Raw genomic sequence first — 16,895 nt, forward strand, 5'->3', positions numbered from 1 at the left:
GTTTTAGTTAAGGCTATGCTTGTGCAGAATTTGTTTGACGTGCAAGCGTGCTTGTTGAGATAGGTACCGTTGACGGCCAGAGTCGTCGAGTGGCTGACGTTTCCAGCTCTGTTCGTCGCGACGCAACTATACTCGCCCGCGTGTCTCGCTGCCACAGACTCGATGCTCAGCGCGCTCATACGCATATTGATCCTCGTGATCGTTACGTCCTGATCGTTGAAACCTATCGTTCTACCGTTAAACTTCCACACGATCTCTACCGGAAAGTCACCTTTCATAATGGAACAGGTCGCCGAAACCATGTCGCCCGAGTTAGCCGGTCCGTCACTGATCGAGAATGGCCCTATGTGCGGCATAACTACAAGGACAGTGAACCTGCGTTTAACATTCGATCGAACTAACTAATAGGTGCGTAGATTGAGCTCGAAGCACCACGACCACGCGAAAGTCGTCGGTTCGATATTTCGAAACGGCGCAAGGTCGGGATAATTGCAACCCGAACAGACGAACGCGTAGCTCTTTCTCCGCTTCGATGGTACAGGATCGGAAGGAGCCTCCAGGATGACAAACTGCTGCGCGCATGCATGACAGAGAAAGAAACGTATAGAAGGCTCTAAGGGAACGAGAATACAGGAAATCGTTGTACCATTAACGGCGAGAGATGCGGAATAACTCGTCCCGCCGGCTGCGTTGCTGACGGAGCACGTATACTCTCCCGCGTGTCTCCCCGTCACACCGTCGATCGTCAGCAGGCTGACGCGCTTGCTGGTATTTATGATCGATATGTCGTAATGATTGCGAGAAATTGGTTCGCCGTTGAGAGCCCATTCGATTTGAATGGGGTGATCCCCTTTCAATACCGTGCACGTCGCGGTGACGGTGTCCCCCCAATTCGCTGGTCCCTCTCCGATATCGAATGGTACGATTTCCGGTGCAACTGCGGTCAGCACGACAACGAAGATGTTTCATTCGAAGCTGAGAACGAGGCGAGCAACATCCTTCGCGGCCGATCGTGAATTTTAAACGAATTTACCTGACGAATACGTCCGATCGAGGATCGCGGCGTTGTCGCAACGAAACGAAGGGATCGGGGAGGATGTCGTTGACGTTGGTGACACGAACAGGATATGACGGAAAACTGTCTAGCCGAGGGTCGCGCATGCATCGAGAAAATAAAGCAAACCGAGGGGAACAAGGAACACGTATTGTACCATTCACGGCCAATGTCGCGGTGAAACTCGTTCCACCAGCGGCGTTGCTAGCCACACAGGTATAATCCCCGGCGTGACTCGCCGTCACGGCGTCTATCGTCAGCAAACTGACACGTCTGCTGGTCGCGATCGATATATCGGGATAATCGTGGGAAATCGGTTCGCCGTTGAGAGCCCACTCGATCTGAATCGGAGAATCACCCTTCAACATCGTGCAGGTTGCGGTAACCGTGTCTCCCCAGTTTGCCGGCTTCTCGCTGATCACGAACGGAGCTATCTCGGGAGCAACTAAGACGAACAAAGAATCCGTCATTGTCCAACTTATACCCCTCTACCGTGACCTTTGACGATGCAGCGACGCATCTCGCGATAAATCGAGGCGCTACGACACCCGATGGAGAACTGACGAAAATTCCAGGCCCGAACTATCGGGAAATCGAACGCTCGCACTCCGAATCCAAACCACCGACTGGAGGCAATGGGAAGACAATGACGAGATACAAAGGATGCGAAAGGGAAATGTCGGAGGACGTCTTTGTTGAACAAAAGTACCGTTTACGGCCAGTGTAGCCGAGTGACTGGTCGCTCCAGCCTTGTTGGAAGCCGAGCACGTGTACTCTCCCGCGTGTCTCGCGGCCACGGATTCGATGCTGAGGATGCTATTCTTTCGCGTGGTTGCCAGGATGTTTATGTCCGAACGATCACGGCCGATCGGCTCGCCGTTCAACGCCCAGCTGATCTCGATCGGCAAGTCGCCCTTGAGAATAGCACACACCACGGAAATCGAGTCGCCCCAATTTGCTGGCTCCTCGGCGATCACAAACGGAGCTATCTGCGGCGCGACTGCAAACGATTACATCACCAGTTTTGTCTCCTCGCGAATAAACGGCAAGACGAGTCCTACGAGTTACTCCGACACCTTTCGTTGATCGCGAAGACGAAGGATGGGATCGAGGCTGAGCGAAGGAACCGACGAAGGAGTGGCGTACGGGTGTTTGTGTTCGTTTAGGGTGTCTACAGTAGGTACCGTTGACTGTCAACGCCGTCGAATAGCTGGTTGCGCCGGCTGCGTTCGAAGCAACGCAAGTGTACGTGCCCGCGTGACTAGGACTGGCCGAGTCTATGGACAGTAGACTGTTCCTTTTGGTGGTAGTCACGGATATCCGGTGAGTCCCGTCGATAGGCATTTCGTTCAGAGCCCAGCTGATCTCGAGAGGGGTATCCCCGTTGACTACGGTGCAGACAGCCGATACGGAATCGCCCCAGTTCACAGCCCTATCGGCCATTTCGAATGGAGCGATGCGCGGCGGTACTGTCGACGTGACAAGAACGCCATGGATAGCACGACACGTGTCGATACGACGTTAAACGGGGACCGCGTGCACGCGACTATTGGACGGGGATGTATCGTCGGATGTCAGACACCTAAAGAAAGTTCCGCTACTCGGGACTCGGGAGTGGTATCTGAGAAAACGAAATAGTCGTTGGACGCGTTACACCTTCACCCTCAGTGGCGCGAATCGTCGCATACCCCCGCTGTTTTACACGGTCGACCAACCACCCGATCGTTCCAAGCTAACCAAAGCGTACCGTTCACTGAAAGAACCGACGTGTGAGCAGCGGATCCTGCTGCGTTGGTCGCGGTGCACTTATACTCGCCCGCGTGTCTTGCGGCTACCGAGTCTATCGTCAGGGTGCTGATCCGTTTACTACCTCTGGTCACAACGATGTCAGGAGTGTCGTAACTGTGGTCGCCGGACACGCGTCCAACATCGATAGGCCTACCGTTCAGCGACCACACGATCCTCAACGGCAAGTCGCCTTTGATCACGGCGCACTGAACGGTGGCCATCTCTCCCGCGTTGGCGGCCTCGTCACCGAACGCGAAAGGCGCCAATTGCGGCGCGACTGCAAGATCGAAAACAGCTTTGAATCTCGCGCGTGGACCCATGGAGACGAGTCTCCCGAACGTCGCCTTCGGTGCATATCTTGCGAACCCTTCGCGCGTGTTCAGCGAAAAAAAACTCACAGGTTCCGACGTCAATCATGACCTCTATTTTTTCCTTCGCGTCTCGCCATTGCGGATCTACCTATCCGTTTACGATACCGAAGAGGAGGGGCGGTTTCGCACCGTTTGCTACGCGAACGACGCGCCTGGAGCTGTCGGATGGCGGGGAATCGAGTGACCATGGAATAAATAAAAAAAAAAATCGGCTGCTTACGGGATCAGGGATAGAGGGGACGTAAAAGAACGTTATCAAAAAACTGTAAAGAAAAAGCAATACGGAACATGTGAAGAAGAAACACGGTCCATCGTCTCGCTGCATCCGCGAGATGGACCGTGTCCTTACCTGCCGTCGTCGCTGACGATAATCTTACCTTTCGTTTGTACGCACGGATCGACAATCGCGCTCGCGTTCGATCATCGGCACGACGACGGCAGTAGCTTTCGATAAAGATTATACACTATGAAGATTACTGCGAAAAACAAGAAGTTACGAGAGAGAATACTGAAATTAGACAAAGCGATCGAAAAACGCACCGACCGATCTTCCGAGGCTGTCAGTCGTCTACAAATCAGAATCTCATTCAAGACCGTCGGTACGTTTTTTGTTTTTTTTTTTTCTTTTAACAAACCGCGGTACAATCGCAAAGTAATAAATTCGTGTACGAGGGGGGTACCGTTGACCGAGAGTACGGCGGTGTGACTGTCAGATCCAGCGGCATTGGTCGCGATGCACTTGTATCTTCCGGCGTGCCTCGCCACCACGCTGTCGATGCTCAAGAAGCTGACCCTCTTATTAGTTATGATATTAACGTCCGGTCTGCTCGAGTCTATCGGGGTGTCGTCGAACGTCCATGTCAAGACCACGGGGAAGTCGCCCTTGACGATCGTGCAAGAAACCGACAGCATCTCGCCGGAGTTGAGGGGATCGTCGCCGAAAGAGAACTGGAGGATCTGTGGCGCGACTGCGCGATCGACGCACGTACCAAAGGATGCGACGTGAGAAAGAACGAAGGGGAATCGATCGAGAAAGGATTGATTCGATCGGTATCGAGAATCTGGTGTATTCTTTCGGACGAGAACCTCCGATCGCAGCCACGCGTGCTCACAGATCCGAGCGTCGATCGTACGAAAGGATCTCGGTTCTTCGCGAGTCGGACGAAGGCAAGGGAGACGAGGAAACTGATCTTGGAGGACCATCGAGAGAGATGAGTATGGGCCAGGAATAGAAGTTAAAGATCGCTACTGTGATAAGAGGAATCGCGATAGGCAAAGATGACGGTTAAACGAGGAAACAACTAGATATCTCTACGTATGTACCGTTTACGGTTAGCTGAGCCGAATGCGTCGTGGCGCCGGCACGATTCGACGCGGAACAAGTATAATCCCCGGCGTGTCTTGCCGCGACCGACTCGATAGTCAGAACGCTATTTTTCTTGTTAGTGCTCGCGATGACGACATCGGATCCATGGCGGCTGTCGATCGGGGTCCCGTTAAAGGCCCACGATATCTCGAGAGGCTGATCGCCTTTGGTCACGGTGCAAGTCACGGAGATAAGTTCGGCCCAGCTGGCGGGCTCGTCCCCGAAAGTGAAGGGTAGTATTTGAGGGGCGACTGGAAACAACGACTAGAAGAGTCGAGACGAAAAGGAAAGGGCGTCGAGTCGCGAACGACGCTTCTACCGATCTTGGCTATTCTACACGGTCCTGCGAGTGAGCAACGATGGGGTTGGTATGGCGACGAAGATGCGGCTCGTGTAGGATTTCCACGAGCAAAGATCACCGATGCCGCATACTAACCAACGGCAATTTAACTAGATTCTAAAGTCGGAACTCCCGGTGCCGATAATCTTTGCATACGAAACCCGCGACAGAGGAAGAAACGTTTCTTGGAAATCGTGGGGCTGGGAAGTGTCAGGGATAATTCGCGATGATGAAGGAATTGTACATGTGAAGAGGAGCGATGGAGATCGAAGAGGGAATCGTACCGTTCACCGTTAAGATTGCTGATCGACTGACGGAACCGGCGATATTCGATGCGGAGCAGGCGTAATCACCGGCGTGTCTCGCAGATACGCCGTCGATGCTAAGGGTGCTCAGGTGTTTGCTGATTCTCGTAATCGTGATACTAGCGTCTTTCGACGTGTCGATCGGCACGCCGTTGAATGCCCACGATATATCCATGGGCATGTCGCCCTTCAAGATCGAACAAGGCACGGACACGGAGTCTCCCGAGTTGGCGACCTCGGCATTGAAAGCGATCGGTAGAAGCTGCGGGCCGACTGTAGTCATCGTACGTTAGAATCGAGTCCTTGTGTTTCTCATAGCGCCGCGTTATCGTCCCTTCTAACGTGCACGGTTCGCAACTCGAAATATCTCGTGCGAACGACTCGAACGTTGACGGAAACGTTGGAATTCTCGTTGGGGAACGTTCAGGTTAGGACACGAGAGGGATCGCTACTGTGCTCTTTGTCGGGATTGTGCAGAAACGTAACGAAACGAAAAATAGAAAGCAAAACGAATAAAGAAAAAGTTGTGTATTCCGTAGGAACGGAGCATAGTCCCGAACCATTGACGGTGAGCGTGGTCGAGTGGGACGCCGTTCCAGCCGCGTTTTCAGCGGTGCAAACGTACTCCCCCGCGTGTCTCGCGGTGATGATCGAGATCATGAGCATGCTAACGCGATCCGCGACCTTCTTCGCAAGTACGCCGGACGAACCGCCCATCTCTTCTCCGGGATAGCTCCAACGTATGTTCAAAGGCAGGTCACCGGTCGGTACGATACACTGCAGATTAGCGAACTCTCCGGCGTTCATGGGTAGCTTCGTGAACGAGAACTGCTGTATCGTGGGCGGCACTGAGGGTGGAGGATCGATGTATGGACGTATGATGACGGGTCGCGAGCGTATGTGTGTTAGAGATGAGCTTAACGATATAGATAACGACAACGCTCTCTTAAAAAAAGAAACGAAAGGGAAAAAAAAGGGAAAAAAAACATTGATCTCCATTGATCTCCGCGGAAATAGTCGATGACTCGGCAAACTCATCTCTAACGTATGTATGTACGTGAACATGAACGTGTCGTAACGTCGCGTGGTCCTGTAGTCGTCGATAGGCTGGCTGCGTCGATTTCGTAATTGTAATTGAATTACGATAAATAAGAATTTGACTACGCGATAAAAAAGGTACGCAGCCAACCCATAGGCTGGTAATATTTATGTACAGAGACACGGTACTCCGTCGTGCAGCGGTTGCTACGAGTGGTGGACGCGCGAAGAGAGAACAATTCTGACAATAATGCACCAGATTTCTTACGGTCGATCGTCGGCCACCGCCATACCAACTTCCAACGTTCCAAACGGAAGCGCTCGTGCCTCATTTTTTTCGAGACGTTATCACGCAATTGCGATCAACTGTTCGTGAAATCTGCAACGGGGTCGTCATCCGTGTGCGTGTCCGCGTCCGTGTCCGTTTCGCATTCGCGGATTCTCAAGATCCGATTTACCGAGTACACGTGTTTACGTACGATTCGCGAGACTCGCATTCGACAGGATCTAACCGTCGATGTAACCTATCGACACCGTCGAAAGTAGCCAAGTTTTGCTGAAAGAATCGTTATATCTGCGATAGAACGTTGAACGCCAATCGCTGAATACCTGTAAATAATGTTTTACGCACAGAATTCCGTTGCCGATACGTTTCGCGCCGAATAATCCGCGTTTCTTTGAAAAGGAATATCTCCGTAACGAGCTATAATTCGATGGAAAAAGTGTTCGATCCGCACTGAAAATCGACAATTTTTTTCAGAAAAATTTACTTTCGAAATGATTCTTTACGATGGACAAAAATTACGTATACCGTTATCGTAACGGGACTCGATTTTATCGACTTTAATTAAAAAGAGTAGTTGAAAAAAGTATGTGTCCCTTATTTATCAATCGTTCCACAATTCTGTCAAATTCGATCGAAAACGTTGGATAAATCGCCGAAGTTTCTCGAAAGAGGGATCGAGTAAAAAATCTTCTCGCTTACCCATAACTTGGACTTCGAGCGTTCCTCTCGCGCTGTAGCCTTGCGCGTTGCGTGCCACACAGGTGTACGTAGCCTGGTCGCTCATTCTCTCGACGTTCTCGATGATAAGAGTGCCATTGGGAAAGACCTTCTGTTTCCTGTTGATCGGCAGAACTCTCGTATCGCGTTCCCATACGATGCTTTCGATCGGATATCCGGCGACGGGACAGGTCACGCGAAGAGTCTCGCCAGCGACGATAGCCTTTTTGTCCATGTGGCGGATGAATGGCAGACCGTAAACGTTGAGACGAGCCGAGTGTTCCGCGGATCCAACCTGTAATCATCGAAAAAACGTCGTTTGTTGCGTGCGTTCCCGTTTCTTTATTACGTCCAAGCAAAAAATAAAAGCTGACAGCGTATGCGACTTTCTTACCTTCGACGCGGCGATACATTTGTAGAGTCCACCGTCGTTGGTATGAATGCTGGAGATGTTCAGGTGAGAAACCACGTCGCCGTTCACCGTAACGTACTGTCCTACTTGAAGTCTTTCGGTGTTGGATAGCCGTTTACCATCGAGTTCCCAGGTGATCTCAGGAGTCGGATTTCCACTGGCTACACACTTCAAGAACATGCTCGGTCCGGGTTGAAGAGTCTCCTCGGCGAAGGCCTGACGAATTTGCGGGGGTTCGACTGTGGGTGTGGAAACGTTTCATCTTAATTAATTAGGTCCCTACTCTGAAAAGCCGGAGGCCACGACTGTTCTCGAGTTGTTCAACTTACATCTGCCGCCGAGTTTGAGTTCAGCCGTTGCTTGGGCGCTTTCCTGGTCGTTCCTGACGAAGCACTGATACATTCCCTTGTCTTCCTTCTTGACGCTCTCGATCCTGAGCACGGGTTCCTCCAGTCCAAGGGGCTTGCCATCCTTCAGCCAAGAGATCGTTTTAATGGGGTTTCCTCGAACGTTGCAGGTGAAGGTGGCCGGTCTACCGAAGTCGATGGTCTGGGTGCTAGGCTCGATTTCCGCGGACAATGGGGCTGTCACCGTTAGGACGGTTTCCACGCTCTCGCCGCCGACGGAGTTGTTCACGATGCAAAGATACTTTCCGGAGTCCTCGACGCGAGCCTCGCGGATGATCAGGGTTCCGCTAACCTGGCGAACGCGATCGTTCAGCTGGACCGGTTGACGACGGGACGAGCCTTCGATGAATTTGTACCATCTGAAACGACAGGATGAAAAGAATTGTTTTGCGAGTCGGACGCCGGAACGAAGACGGCTTCGTACCGAATCGATCCCAGTGGAAAATGAAAAGCTCGCGCGAAACGAAGCCAATAGAAATGTCTTTCTCGCTCGATGCGAGCCATTCGATCCGTTCCGCTCGCGAAAAACGAGGACACGTCAACCTAGATCGGTTTCTATTCGCTTCGTTTCCCACATTGGTTTCGTTTCCTTCTTTCGTATATATGTATTAGGGTGATCCTTGCGGCACTGGGTTGCGTTATTAAAATTTTAACGATTTCACGAGTCGAAACGTAATAAATTGAAAGAAGGATCACCCTAACGTATGTGCAGGGCTTTGGGCGTCTCTGGTCGCGGGCTTCTGTCTCTACTGTCGGCTCATTAGCGCGTGTCTCGCAGACTTAATCAGAAAGAAGGAGAGTTTCAGCGCAGCTGGAACGTACAGCGGTCGTAAAAGCAGAGCAGGGAGGAGGAGGGAGAAGAGGAGGCTGGCAGCGGCAACTTCGTCACGACCGAAAAGAAAAAATTCGCAAGAAAAGCACCGCACCCGAGCACGCGTACAACGACGAGCGTCGCTTCCGCGAGACGCGGGCTGCGCGACACCTCCCCGAGCGATTCCAGATAACCGTAACGAGTTGGATATCGATCAAACTCGTTGCTCGGATTCACGGTCAGGTGTCATACCCGCCGTTGTTACCGAGGTCGATCGCTGAGACCAAGAAAACTTATCGGAATGAAACGAACTAACGAACTTAAGAAAACGTTACTCGAAGACGGTAGACTGACGTTAAGGATGTTCGCGTGGAAATGAAAACAAACTTTCGCACACTTTTTTCCTATTGTGTGCGACGTACATGTAACGAACGGTCCCGCAAACGTTGCCATTTAGATGAAAGTCGGGAACCGAATGGTACCGTGGAACGGACGTTGGTGAATGAGCGATAGGGGCGACGATGGTGCAGCGGCTGGACGACGCGACGTACACGAATCACGAATATTTCTGGCGAGTGAAAGAAACAGAAGGTATACGGGGAGAGTGAAAAACGCGAACGGATGAACGAAGACACGAAGGCGGCGAGGACTTACCAGCCAGATATCGTGGGACTTATCGGAGGTGTGCAGGTGCAGGGCAACATTGTTCACCCCATTGATCGGGTGACACCCTCTCGGACCACCCGGATCAGCACCGAGGCTACCGAAGGAGAAGAGGGCCCGCATCCTTTTCGGAGTCGCGCTTCGGTCACCTATCTCCAGTTGGCACTGAAAACCAACACGTTCGATTGGCCCCGGATACGGAATAGACACTTTCCTGTCGCTTCTCAACTCTACGAATCGTTTGTTTGCTCTCTTGCCCGTTCTTTCAACCCGTAACGATTTGTTATCTCTAGAGATCAACGTTGAATCGCGCTTAAATCGAGAAGACGACTGACGAGACCAAATTACAATAAAAAAATTCGACCTAATTCGTCGTTCTTCGATTGTCTACACCCTCCTGCCGTTTTTATGGATCGTTGACGAGAGCAGCGGGCGTCGGGGATCTTCGTTTCTCCGCTCACATTTTTCGACAGGGGCCACCCTGTCACCTCGTTTCCGCTGTATTCGTACATTTGGTAATTTATTTTACGTTTGTTCCCGTTCGCCTTTCATTTTTCTCGTCTGTTCGCCTTTGTCAAACGTCCAACTTGTCGGATTTTGCGGTACCGCCACCCGATTCGGGGTAGAGGGTAAGGATGGAACGCTTCGAAAATAGGATCCGTGCTCTGCGGAGCAAGACAAACGACCAAACAAAAGAAAAAAAAGAGAGAAGCTATACGGAACTTTTGTGTACCTAAAGATCGGGGCAGGAAAGCCTTGTGCCGCACACGCCAGCGCCAGAGACTCGCCCTCTACCCCGCGGTACTTATTAAGGCCGTCTCCAGTCCCTTTTGGGGCAGTACGACCGGACGGTTCTGGAAGGATACCATTTATTGCCCAGAATATCGAACTCGTATTTTCCATTTTATCTTTTCTTTTTTTTTTTGTTTTAGAAGTTATCGTTAATTAGAGTCGGTTTTGTTAATTTATCGATCGTTGCAAAGGTTTCTACGCGACGAAGGGGTTCCTAGCGCGCAGCTTTTCAGCAGACTGAGTATTTTCATGCGGCTGATACGAGATGAAAGGTCGCGAGTAATAGAACTACGATCGTTGCTCGTGTGGGACCCCCTCGCCACGGAAAATCAAATACGGAATTACGTACCTCGTCGTCCTTCCTGTTGGTCAGCATTCCGAGTCGATCACGCCAAAACATCGCATGCGATTTACTTACCTGAGAAAAAGTTCGAGCCTCCTCGATCAATCGGTCCATCGGAACGTAAAGATATCAACTGATTCGACTCATCGACGACGACGACGACGACAACGAGGGTACCGAGGAACGACGGGTGAACGAAGGGGTGTCTACCTTGTCAGGGGCACCGGGAATGCTTGGAGCGCGTGATTCAACGCGACATCCCGACCTCTAGCAGCCAAAACCACCTCCCTTTCGAATTTCTTGCCCGACGACCGCGGTCCTATCTTGGTCGTACCCTCTGAAACGCGATCGTTGCGTCTCGAGAACAAGCGGGTTCGTTAGGTCGCGAGTGTACCTTGTCACTGGGACAGGAAATCCCTGAGTCGAGCAATCCAGGGCCACCACCATCGTCCTTCGAACGTCGACGAGTTTCCCACCCTCGTAACGTTCACCGGCGATGCGCGGCGGGACGTTACCCGTCGGTTCTGTGAACAGTACCCCGAGGAAACCGCCACGCGTGGCTCGTGATATTCGAGGAGGAAACGATCCGGAAAACGACCGAATACTCCATCAGGATCGCCACCGCCCGAGGCAACCATCGACCCCTTTGTTTCTCTATCGTACTATCCCGTACCTGAACATGGGCGCCGGGAAACCTTGAACAGGACACGGTAGGCCCACCATTAGATCAACTAGAACGTCCCTCTTCAGACCATTGACATCCTTGTCCCGCACGTTTGGACGTACGCTACCCCGTGGCTCTGCAATACCGTAAAATGCCAGGATGGGGAAACGTTTTGTCGTCGTTGTCGAACGCGTCGTCGATTCGCGAGTTGGAAACTGGTGTTTAATATCGCGAAGGTCGACGAGTGTACGAGGCTCGTTTCCGAGAAGAAAGCAGCGAAGATAAAGACCGACGGAATCTGATAAGGCGTAATAGGAAACGCGTCGCGACGCTATCGTACGTTGCTCACCTGTTTTGAGGCGGAGGACTGGCCTGAGCCTCGCAGAGCAACGTCGAAGCTTGGCCCTGGACAGTAGCCAATCCGTCGAGTTTCGATCGAGGCGGCAATCGAGGAGGACTACCACCTACCGGTTCTAGAAAACGAGAAAAGATTCACGCGCTGATCTACCGATCGATATCTTCGCGTGACTCTCGCGATCTCGGTCATTGCGTGCGGAACGACAAGTTTAACTCGGCCAAGCAAGTGAAACCGTTCCAGGTGTACGGTACATCGGGCTGAAGTCAAAGGAACGACACCGAAGATAATCGCGGGATGCGTCGGAAGGCCCTTTTCAGTTGCTCGTCCAAGCGTACCTGAAGATCGGCAATGGATGCGCTTGAGCTTGACACAGCATGGCCATGGCTTTTTGCGACGGTAGCGAGAACACTGTTATTTTAGCCGTGGGTGGTACTTTGGGTGCCGCGCCACTGACCGGCTCTGGATAGAGAAACGACAACTCGAATGTACCCTGTCTTCGAGAAAGATGGACGATAAATATGTACCTAAAAGCTGGAAGAGGGTGCCCCTGCGCCGGGCAAAGCATCGTTACAGGAGTTCCGAAATGGCTGGCGAGAACGTCGTACTTGGCAGTGGACGCGACTCTAGGCTTGGCACCGTTCACAGGCTCTACAGAATCGCCAAATGAAATGTAATTCACGTATCGACGAACATCGATGAACGTTCACTGACCTAAACGAGGGAGCAGGGAACGCCTGGGCATCGCAGAGCAAGCTGATTTCGGCTTCGTTCGCCACGTCGAAGGTATTGCTTTTCGCAGACTTCGGGAACTTTGGAGACACCTGACCCGCCGGCTCTGACATTCACAAGATGCAAGCTGTTATTGTAATACGTGTTTCCGAGCACCGCGTACTTGCCCTGCGAGTAGAGAGCGCCACCGCCACTGTATCCTTTTCAACCGATTTTTGTCCGCGAAGGCTACGTTACCTGTGAGTCGGGGGTGGCGACGCCTGAGCGGAACACGTGATCGCGACCGAGGTACTCGCGGCTCTGACGTAGCTGACGCTTTTCGCGTCGCTCTGAAAAGCGGGCGCCTTGGATCCCACCGGTTCTATGTCGAAAAAACGCGATACAGGAGTGAGTCTAGCTACACGAACCGTATTCTCTGTGATTTACCTGAACATCGGAACTGGGAACCCTTGTGCGGGACAAAGTAGCGCCGACGAACGTCCCGCGGCGCGCGCGAACGAGTTGACGCGATCATCGCTCGAGAATTTCGGTCCCTTCGCTCCCAATGGTTCTACCAACGCGAACGTAACGATTACGCACAGTTTCGCTCGGAGGAGCTCTCGACGAATGGCAAAAAGAACGCCGAAGGGTCGTTGGAACAGAGCTCCTCCGAACGCGAAGATTCGTTCGCTGGATGCGGTAAATGAACTAAAGACGATCGATAACGGAGAACGGTCGTCGTCTTGGGTACCTGAACGCTGGTACCGGGTGACCCTGCGCTTGGCACTGCACCGCGAATCCCATCGAGATTTTGGTCTTCTGCCATCGTTTTGCGTCGCCAGAAACGGAGGGCGCCTTGCTTCCTACCGGTTCTTTGTCACAAAAAGAAATGAACAGCGTGAAACGTCTACCGCGAGCGAGCTTCGACCGAGAGAAGAGATTCGCGAGTTTACCTGAACGTTGGAACAGGGTAGGCCTGCCCTTGGCAGAGGATTACGATGTGCGTACCGGTGTGCCTCTCCATGAGGCTCCCCTTTTCGCCGAGAATCGAGGGTGCTTTGCTACCGACCGGTTCTATCGAGCAAAGAAACGTGCCCTTTGTCAGGCAACGACTTCGAACGTTTTACCTATAGTTGGGTACAGGATATCCCTGAGCAGGACACGTCATCACCACGCTGGTACGCGTGCTCTGTTCTTTCCAACCGCGTTTCATTTCGCCGATCAATGCAGGGGCTTTGCTACCGATGGGTTCTAACGGTCACAAAAAGAAAACGGAAAATCACGCTTGAAATTCAAGGAACGTTTACCTAAAACTGGGCACGGGATAACCCTGAGCAGGACAAAACAAGACGACCGTTGACTCGCGTCTCCTTTCTTTCCAGCCACCCTTCAAGTCACCTGTCAACGCTGGCGCTTTGCTTCCGACCGGTTCTATTCGAATAACGATTAAGAACGATTCAGGGTAGGCAGATGCAAGCCTCGACCGACGAATGTTTACCTAAAGGCGGGCACAGGATGTCCCTGGGCTGGGCACGACAAAGCGCCACTGGACTTGGCTCTCTTCTTCAGCCAACCCCCTTTCAACTCGCTCGTGAATGCCGGAGCCTTCGTTCCAATCGGTTCTGCGGAAGTTCGCGTGGGCATGCGATCAAGATTCGTGTGCGACATTACGTTAGACACTTTGTTACGCTTTATCGCCGGTAGTAGTAAATTTAAATTTCATAAACGACATCGTCTCGATTGTGGTTAAAATTCATGCGTGTCGACCGACGATAAAGCGTTAAGATGTTAGTAGACACCTCGTTGCCAGACCAAGTGAGAGTACGACCGGAAAAGAAATACAATGACAGATACTGTTTTAGTCACGGTATTCGGTGGCGAAACATATCGATTAGGACACGCATCGCAGCGACATTGGTGCATCGTCGTATTTAGTTACATTCCTCTAAGAATCGTACGTTTACCTAAACGAGGGCACGGGATAACCCTGCGCTGGACAAAATACCACGACGCTGGACGTCGATCCGGCCTCCAATATTATCCCTTTAACGATCCCCATCAACGCTGGCGCTTTGCTCCCGACTGGCTCTGATCACACGCAAAACAAAAGCTGTCAACGAGATGATGTCTCGCGATTCGCGCAGTTCTTACGGTTACGTAATTTCTTCGATGGAACAGAGGACCCCCGATTTACAAACGGAGCAATGAAACGAAGCGCCTTTGGTGGAGAAAGCGACCGACGAACAATCGAATCCAGGGAGATCTGGAACGCTTTCTCTCTGCGGTCGATAAGTACCCGACCGATGCGTCTTTTTAATTATCGCTTGTGGCTTTTTACCTATAGGAGGGGACAGGATATCCTTGCGCCGGACACGGCAGCACGCCGCTGGTCCCCGTTGCCTTTTCCAGCCACACGCCCTTCACGTCTCCCGTGAACGCCGGTGCTTTGCTGCCGACCGGTTCTAACAATGCACACACACGCGACGAATGGGGTGAAATTAATTGTTCTACTTTGGACGTCAGAAGTGGGGATGCCGGCAAACGACGGGACGAGGGTAACAAAAAAGAAGGCCAAGGCAACGTAATGGAAACAAATTGGACCGATAAGTGCCGCTTAGTTCCCAACGATTGGAGAACAATGCTGTGCCACTCCGACCAAACTTGCGACGAAGGTCTTCGCGTTTAAAGGATCGAACGGATCGCGCGAGTCGTCGTATCGGGATTAACCCACGGCGGTCTAATTACATAAATTGTCCACCTCTGTTATTTTTGTTGTTGTCAAAGGACAGATGTATAATAGAGGTAAACAATTTATGTGGTCCACTTGGTATACTATCGCGTCCATTTTAACGGGGCAAAGGACCAGCGGTAAGTGTCGTGCCGGGCAACCGTCTTCGGATTCGCGACCGTCGAGAATGAAATACGAAGGAAGAGAAAGTTCGAGGTAATTCGAGAGGGAGGAAAAAACAGTTACCTAAACGAAGGCACAGGGTACCCTTGCGCAGGGCAAGAGAGGACGACACTGGAAGCCCCTTTGTTCTCCATCCAGCCACCCTTTAAATTGCCCGTCAACGTTGGCGCTTTGCTGCCGACCGGCTCTAATGAATCACACAAAGACAACAGGGGCATGCTGTGAACCTGATGCTCTTTGACTAACGCCCAACGATTAAAATGCGGTTGTATACCTATAGGTTGGAACTGGGAACCCCTGCGCGGGACAGAACAGGGTGAGATCTTCCTCGACGACGCGATCGTACCAGGACTTCTTCGCGTCACTCGAGAACTTTGGCTTCTTCGTGGAGACCGGCTCTGTCGTAAGATTAACGAACCAGGGATATGAAGTCCACCCTCGAACCACGAGACCGTTCTACCGGACTAACTGTATCGTATTACCGAACACGATACTCGCGAGGAGGCAAGATTCGCACCCGTCCGACACCGCTTAATAGACTTAAGGGAATCATTGTCCCGCGAATAGGGATCTTCTTTGAAGTAAAAACTGAGCTGTTAGTTTCGATATCGTTCATACTCGAACGAACCTCTTCGCCGGTCGGAGAATGCGAAGCAAACCGCGCGACAATGATTCGAGTTGCACGGTAACCGATGCCTTTCAATGGGTAATTTAGTACCTGGTTACGGGAACAGGATGCCCCTGGGCATTGCACGGCATGCTCGCTTCCGACCCCTCTCCACGGAGGAAGAAGAACGATTTAACGTCTCCCAGAAAAGCGGGCGCTTTGATCCCCACAGGCTCTAAGCAGGGGAATAACGAAGTCACGCGGAATGCCGTTAAAATTAATCGACGTCGTTGCCGTAGCCCCTCGGACAGGGTTCCCCTGCGAACTTTTTAATCGACCGAGTATCCGCAACGTTCCGATATTCCGTACCCTTTCGCTCCCGGAAACTACTGTAAACGCTCGATCGAGTCGAGTCAATCGGTTTCGTACCTATGCACAGGAGAAGGATGGCCCTGGGCATTGCACGGCAAACTCACGTCCATGTTTGCTCTTCGTACCAACAGAGATATTTTGGCGTCCCCGGCAAAGGCTGGCGCCTTGCTTCCCACCGGCTCTAAACAACATTTCACGCCCGATTATTCTGGAATGCAACTTCCCGTTCACTCGGGACACGAGAACAGGAGTAGTTAGTTCCCGAAACGACAACGACCGTTAACTAATTCCGACGGGATCGGTGGTTTACTTTGACGCGGGATTTAATCGATAACCGATACGACGAATCCTTTACCTAGTGGTGGGCACAGGGCTTCCCTGCGCGGCACAAAATATGGAGATGGGCTGATCCTCGGATCGTCTGATCGTCCGGCTCAGATCGTCCGTCGTCAATCGAGGCGACCTTGCTCCGATCGGCTCTGAAATCGATCGTATCGTCGTTCGATCGTCGCTCTTTGGAACCCGCGCGTCGGATTTACCTGGTCGTTGGCACGGGGAATCCCTGAGCGCTGCACGCGAGCA

General features: G+C 52.0%; 1 protein-coding gene across 11 annotated transcripts in view; it reads right to left on the minus strand.

Moving 5' to 3' along the window:
• Positions 1-16,895, minus strand: part of LOC128889746 (cell adhesion molecule Dscam2) — a 55,691-nt gene that overhangs the window by 17,835 nt on the left and 20,961 nt on the right. For 6 of the 11 annotated variants that reach the window (XM_054147675.1, XM_054147671.1, XM_054147677.1 and 3 more), the window contains 5 exons: positions 11,367-11,493; positions 8,007-8,443; positions 7,660-7,916; positions 7,248-7,560; positions 2,802-3,119 (listed from right to left, as the gene is read on the minus strand). In XM_054147675.1, the coding sequence (XP_054003650.1) occupies positions 2,802-3,119; positions 7,248-7,560; positions 7,660-7,916; positions 8,007-8,443; positions 11,367-11,493 (1,452 nt within the window). Of the gene's footprint in view, positions 1-2,801; positions 3,120-7,247; positions 7,561-7,659; positions 7,917-8,006; positions 8,444-11,366; positions 11,494-12,870; positions 12,995-16,370; positions 16,495-16,668; positions 16,774-16,895 lie in introns of those variants that run through there. The other 5 variants (XM_054147680.1, XM_054147678.1, XM_054147681.1 and 2 more) reach the window with 4 other exon arrangements.

The sequence above is a fragment of the Hylaeus anthracinus genome, unplaced genomic scaffold, assembly GCF_026225885.1.
Source record: "Hylaeus anthracinus isolate JK02 unplaced genomic scaffold, UHH_iyHylAnth1.0_haploid 11997, whole genome shotgun sequence".
Classification (NCBI taxonomy): domain Eukaryota; kingdom Metazoa; phylum Arthropoda; class Insecta; order Hymenoptera; family Colletidae; genus Hylaeus; species Hylaeus anthracinus.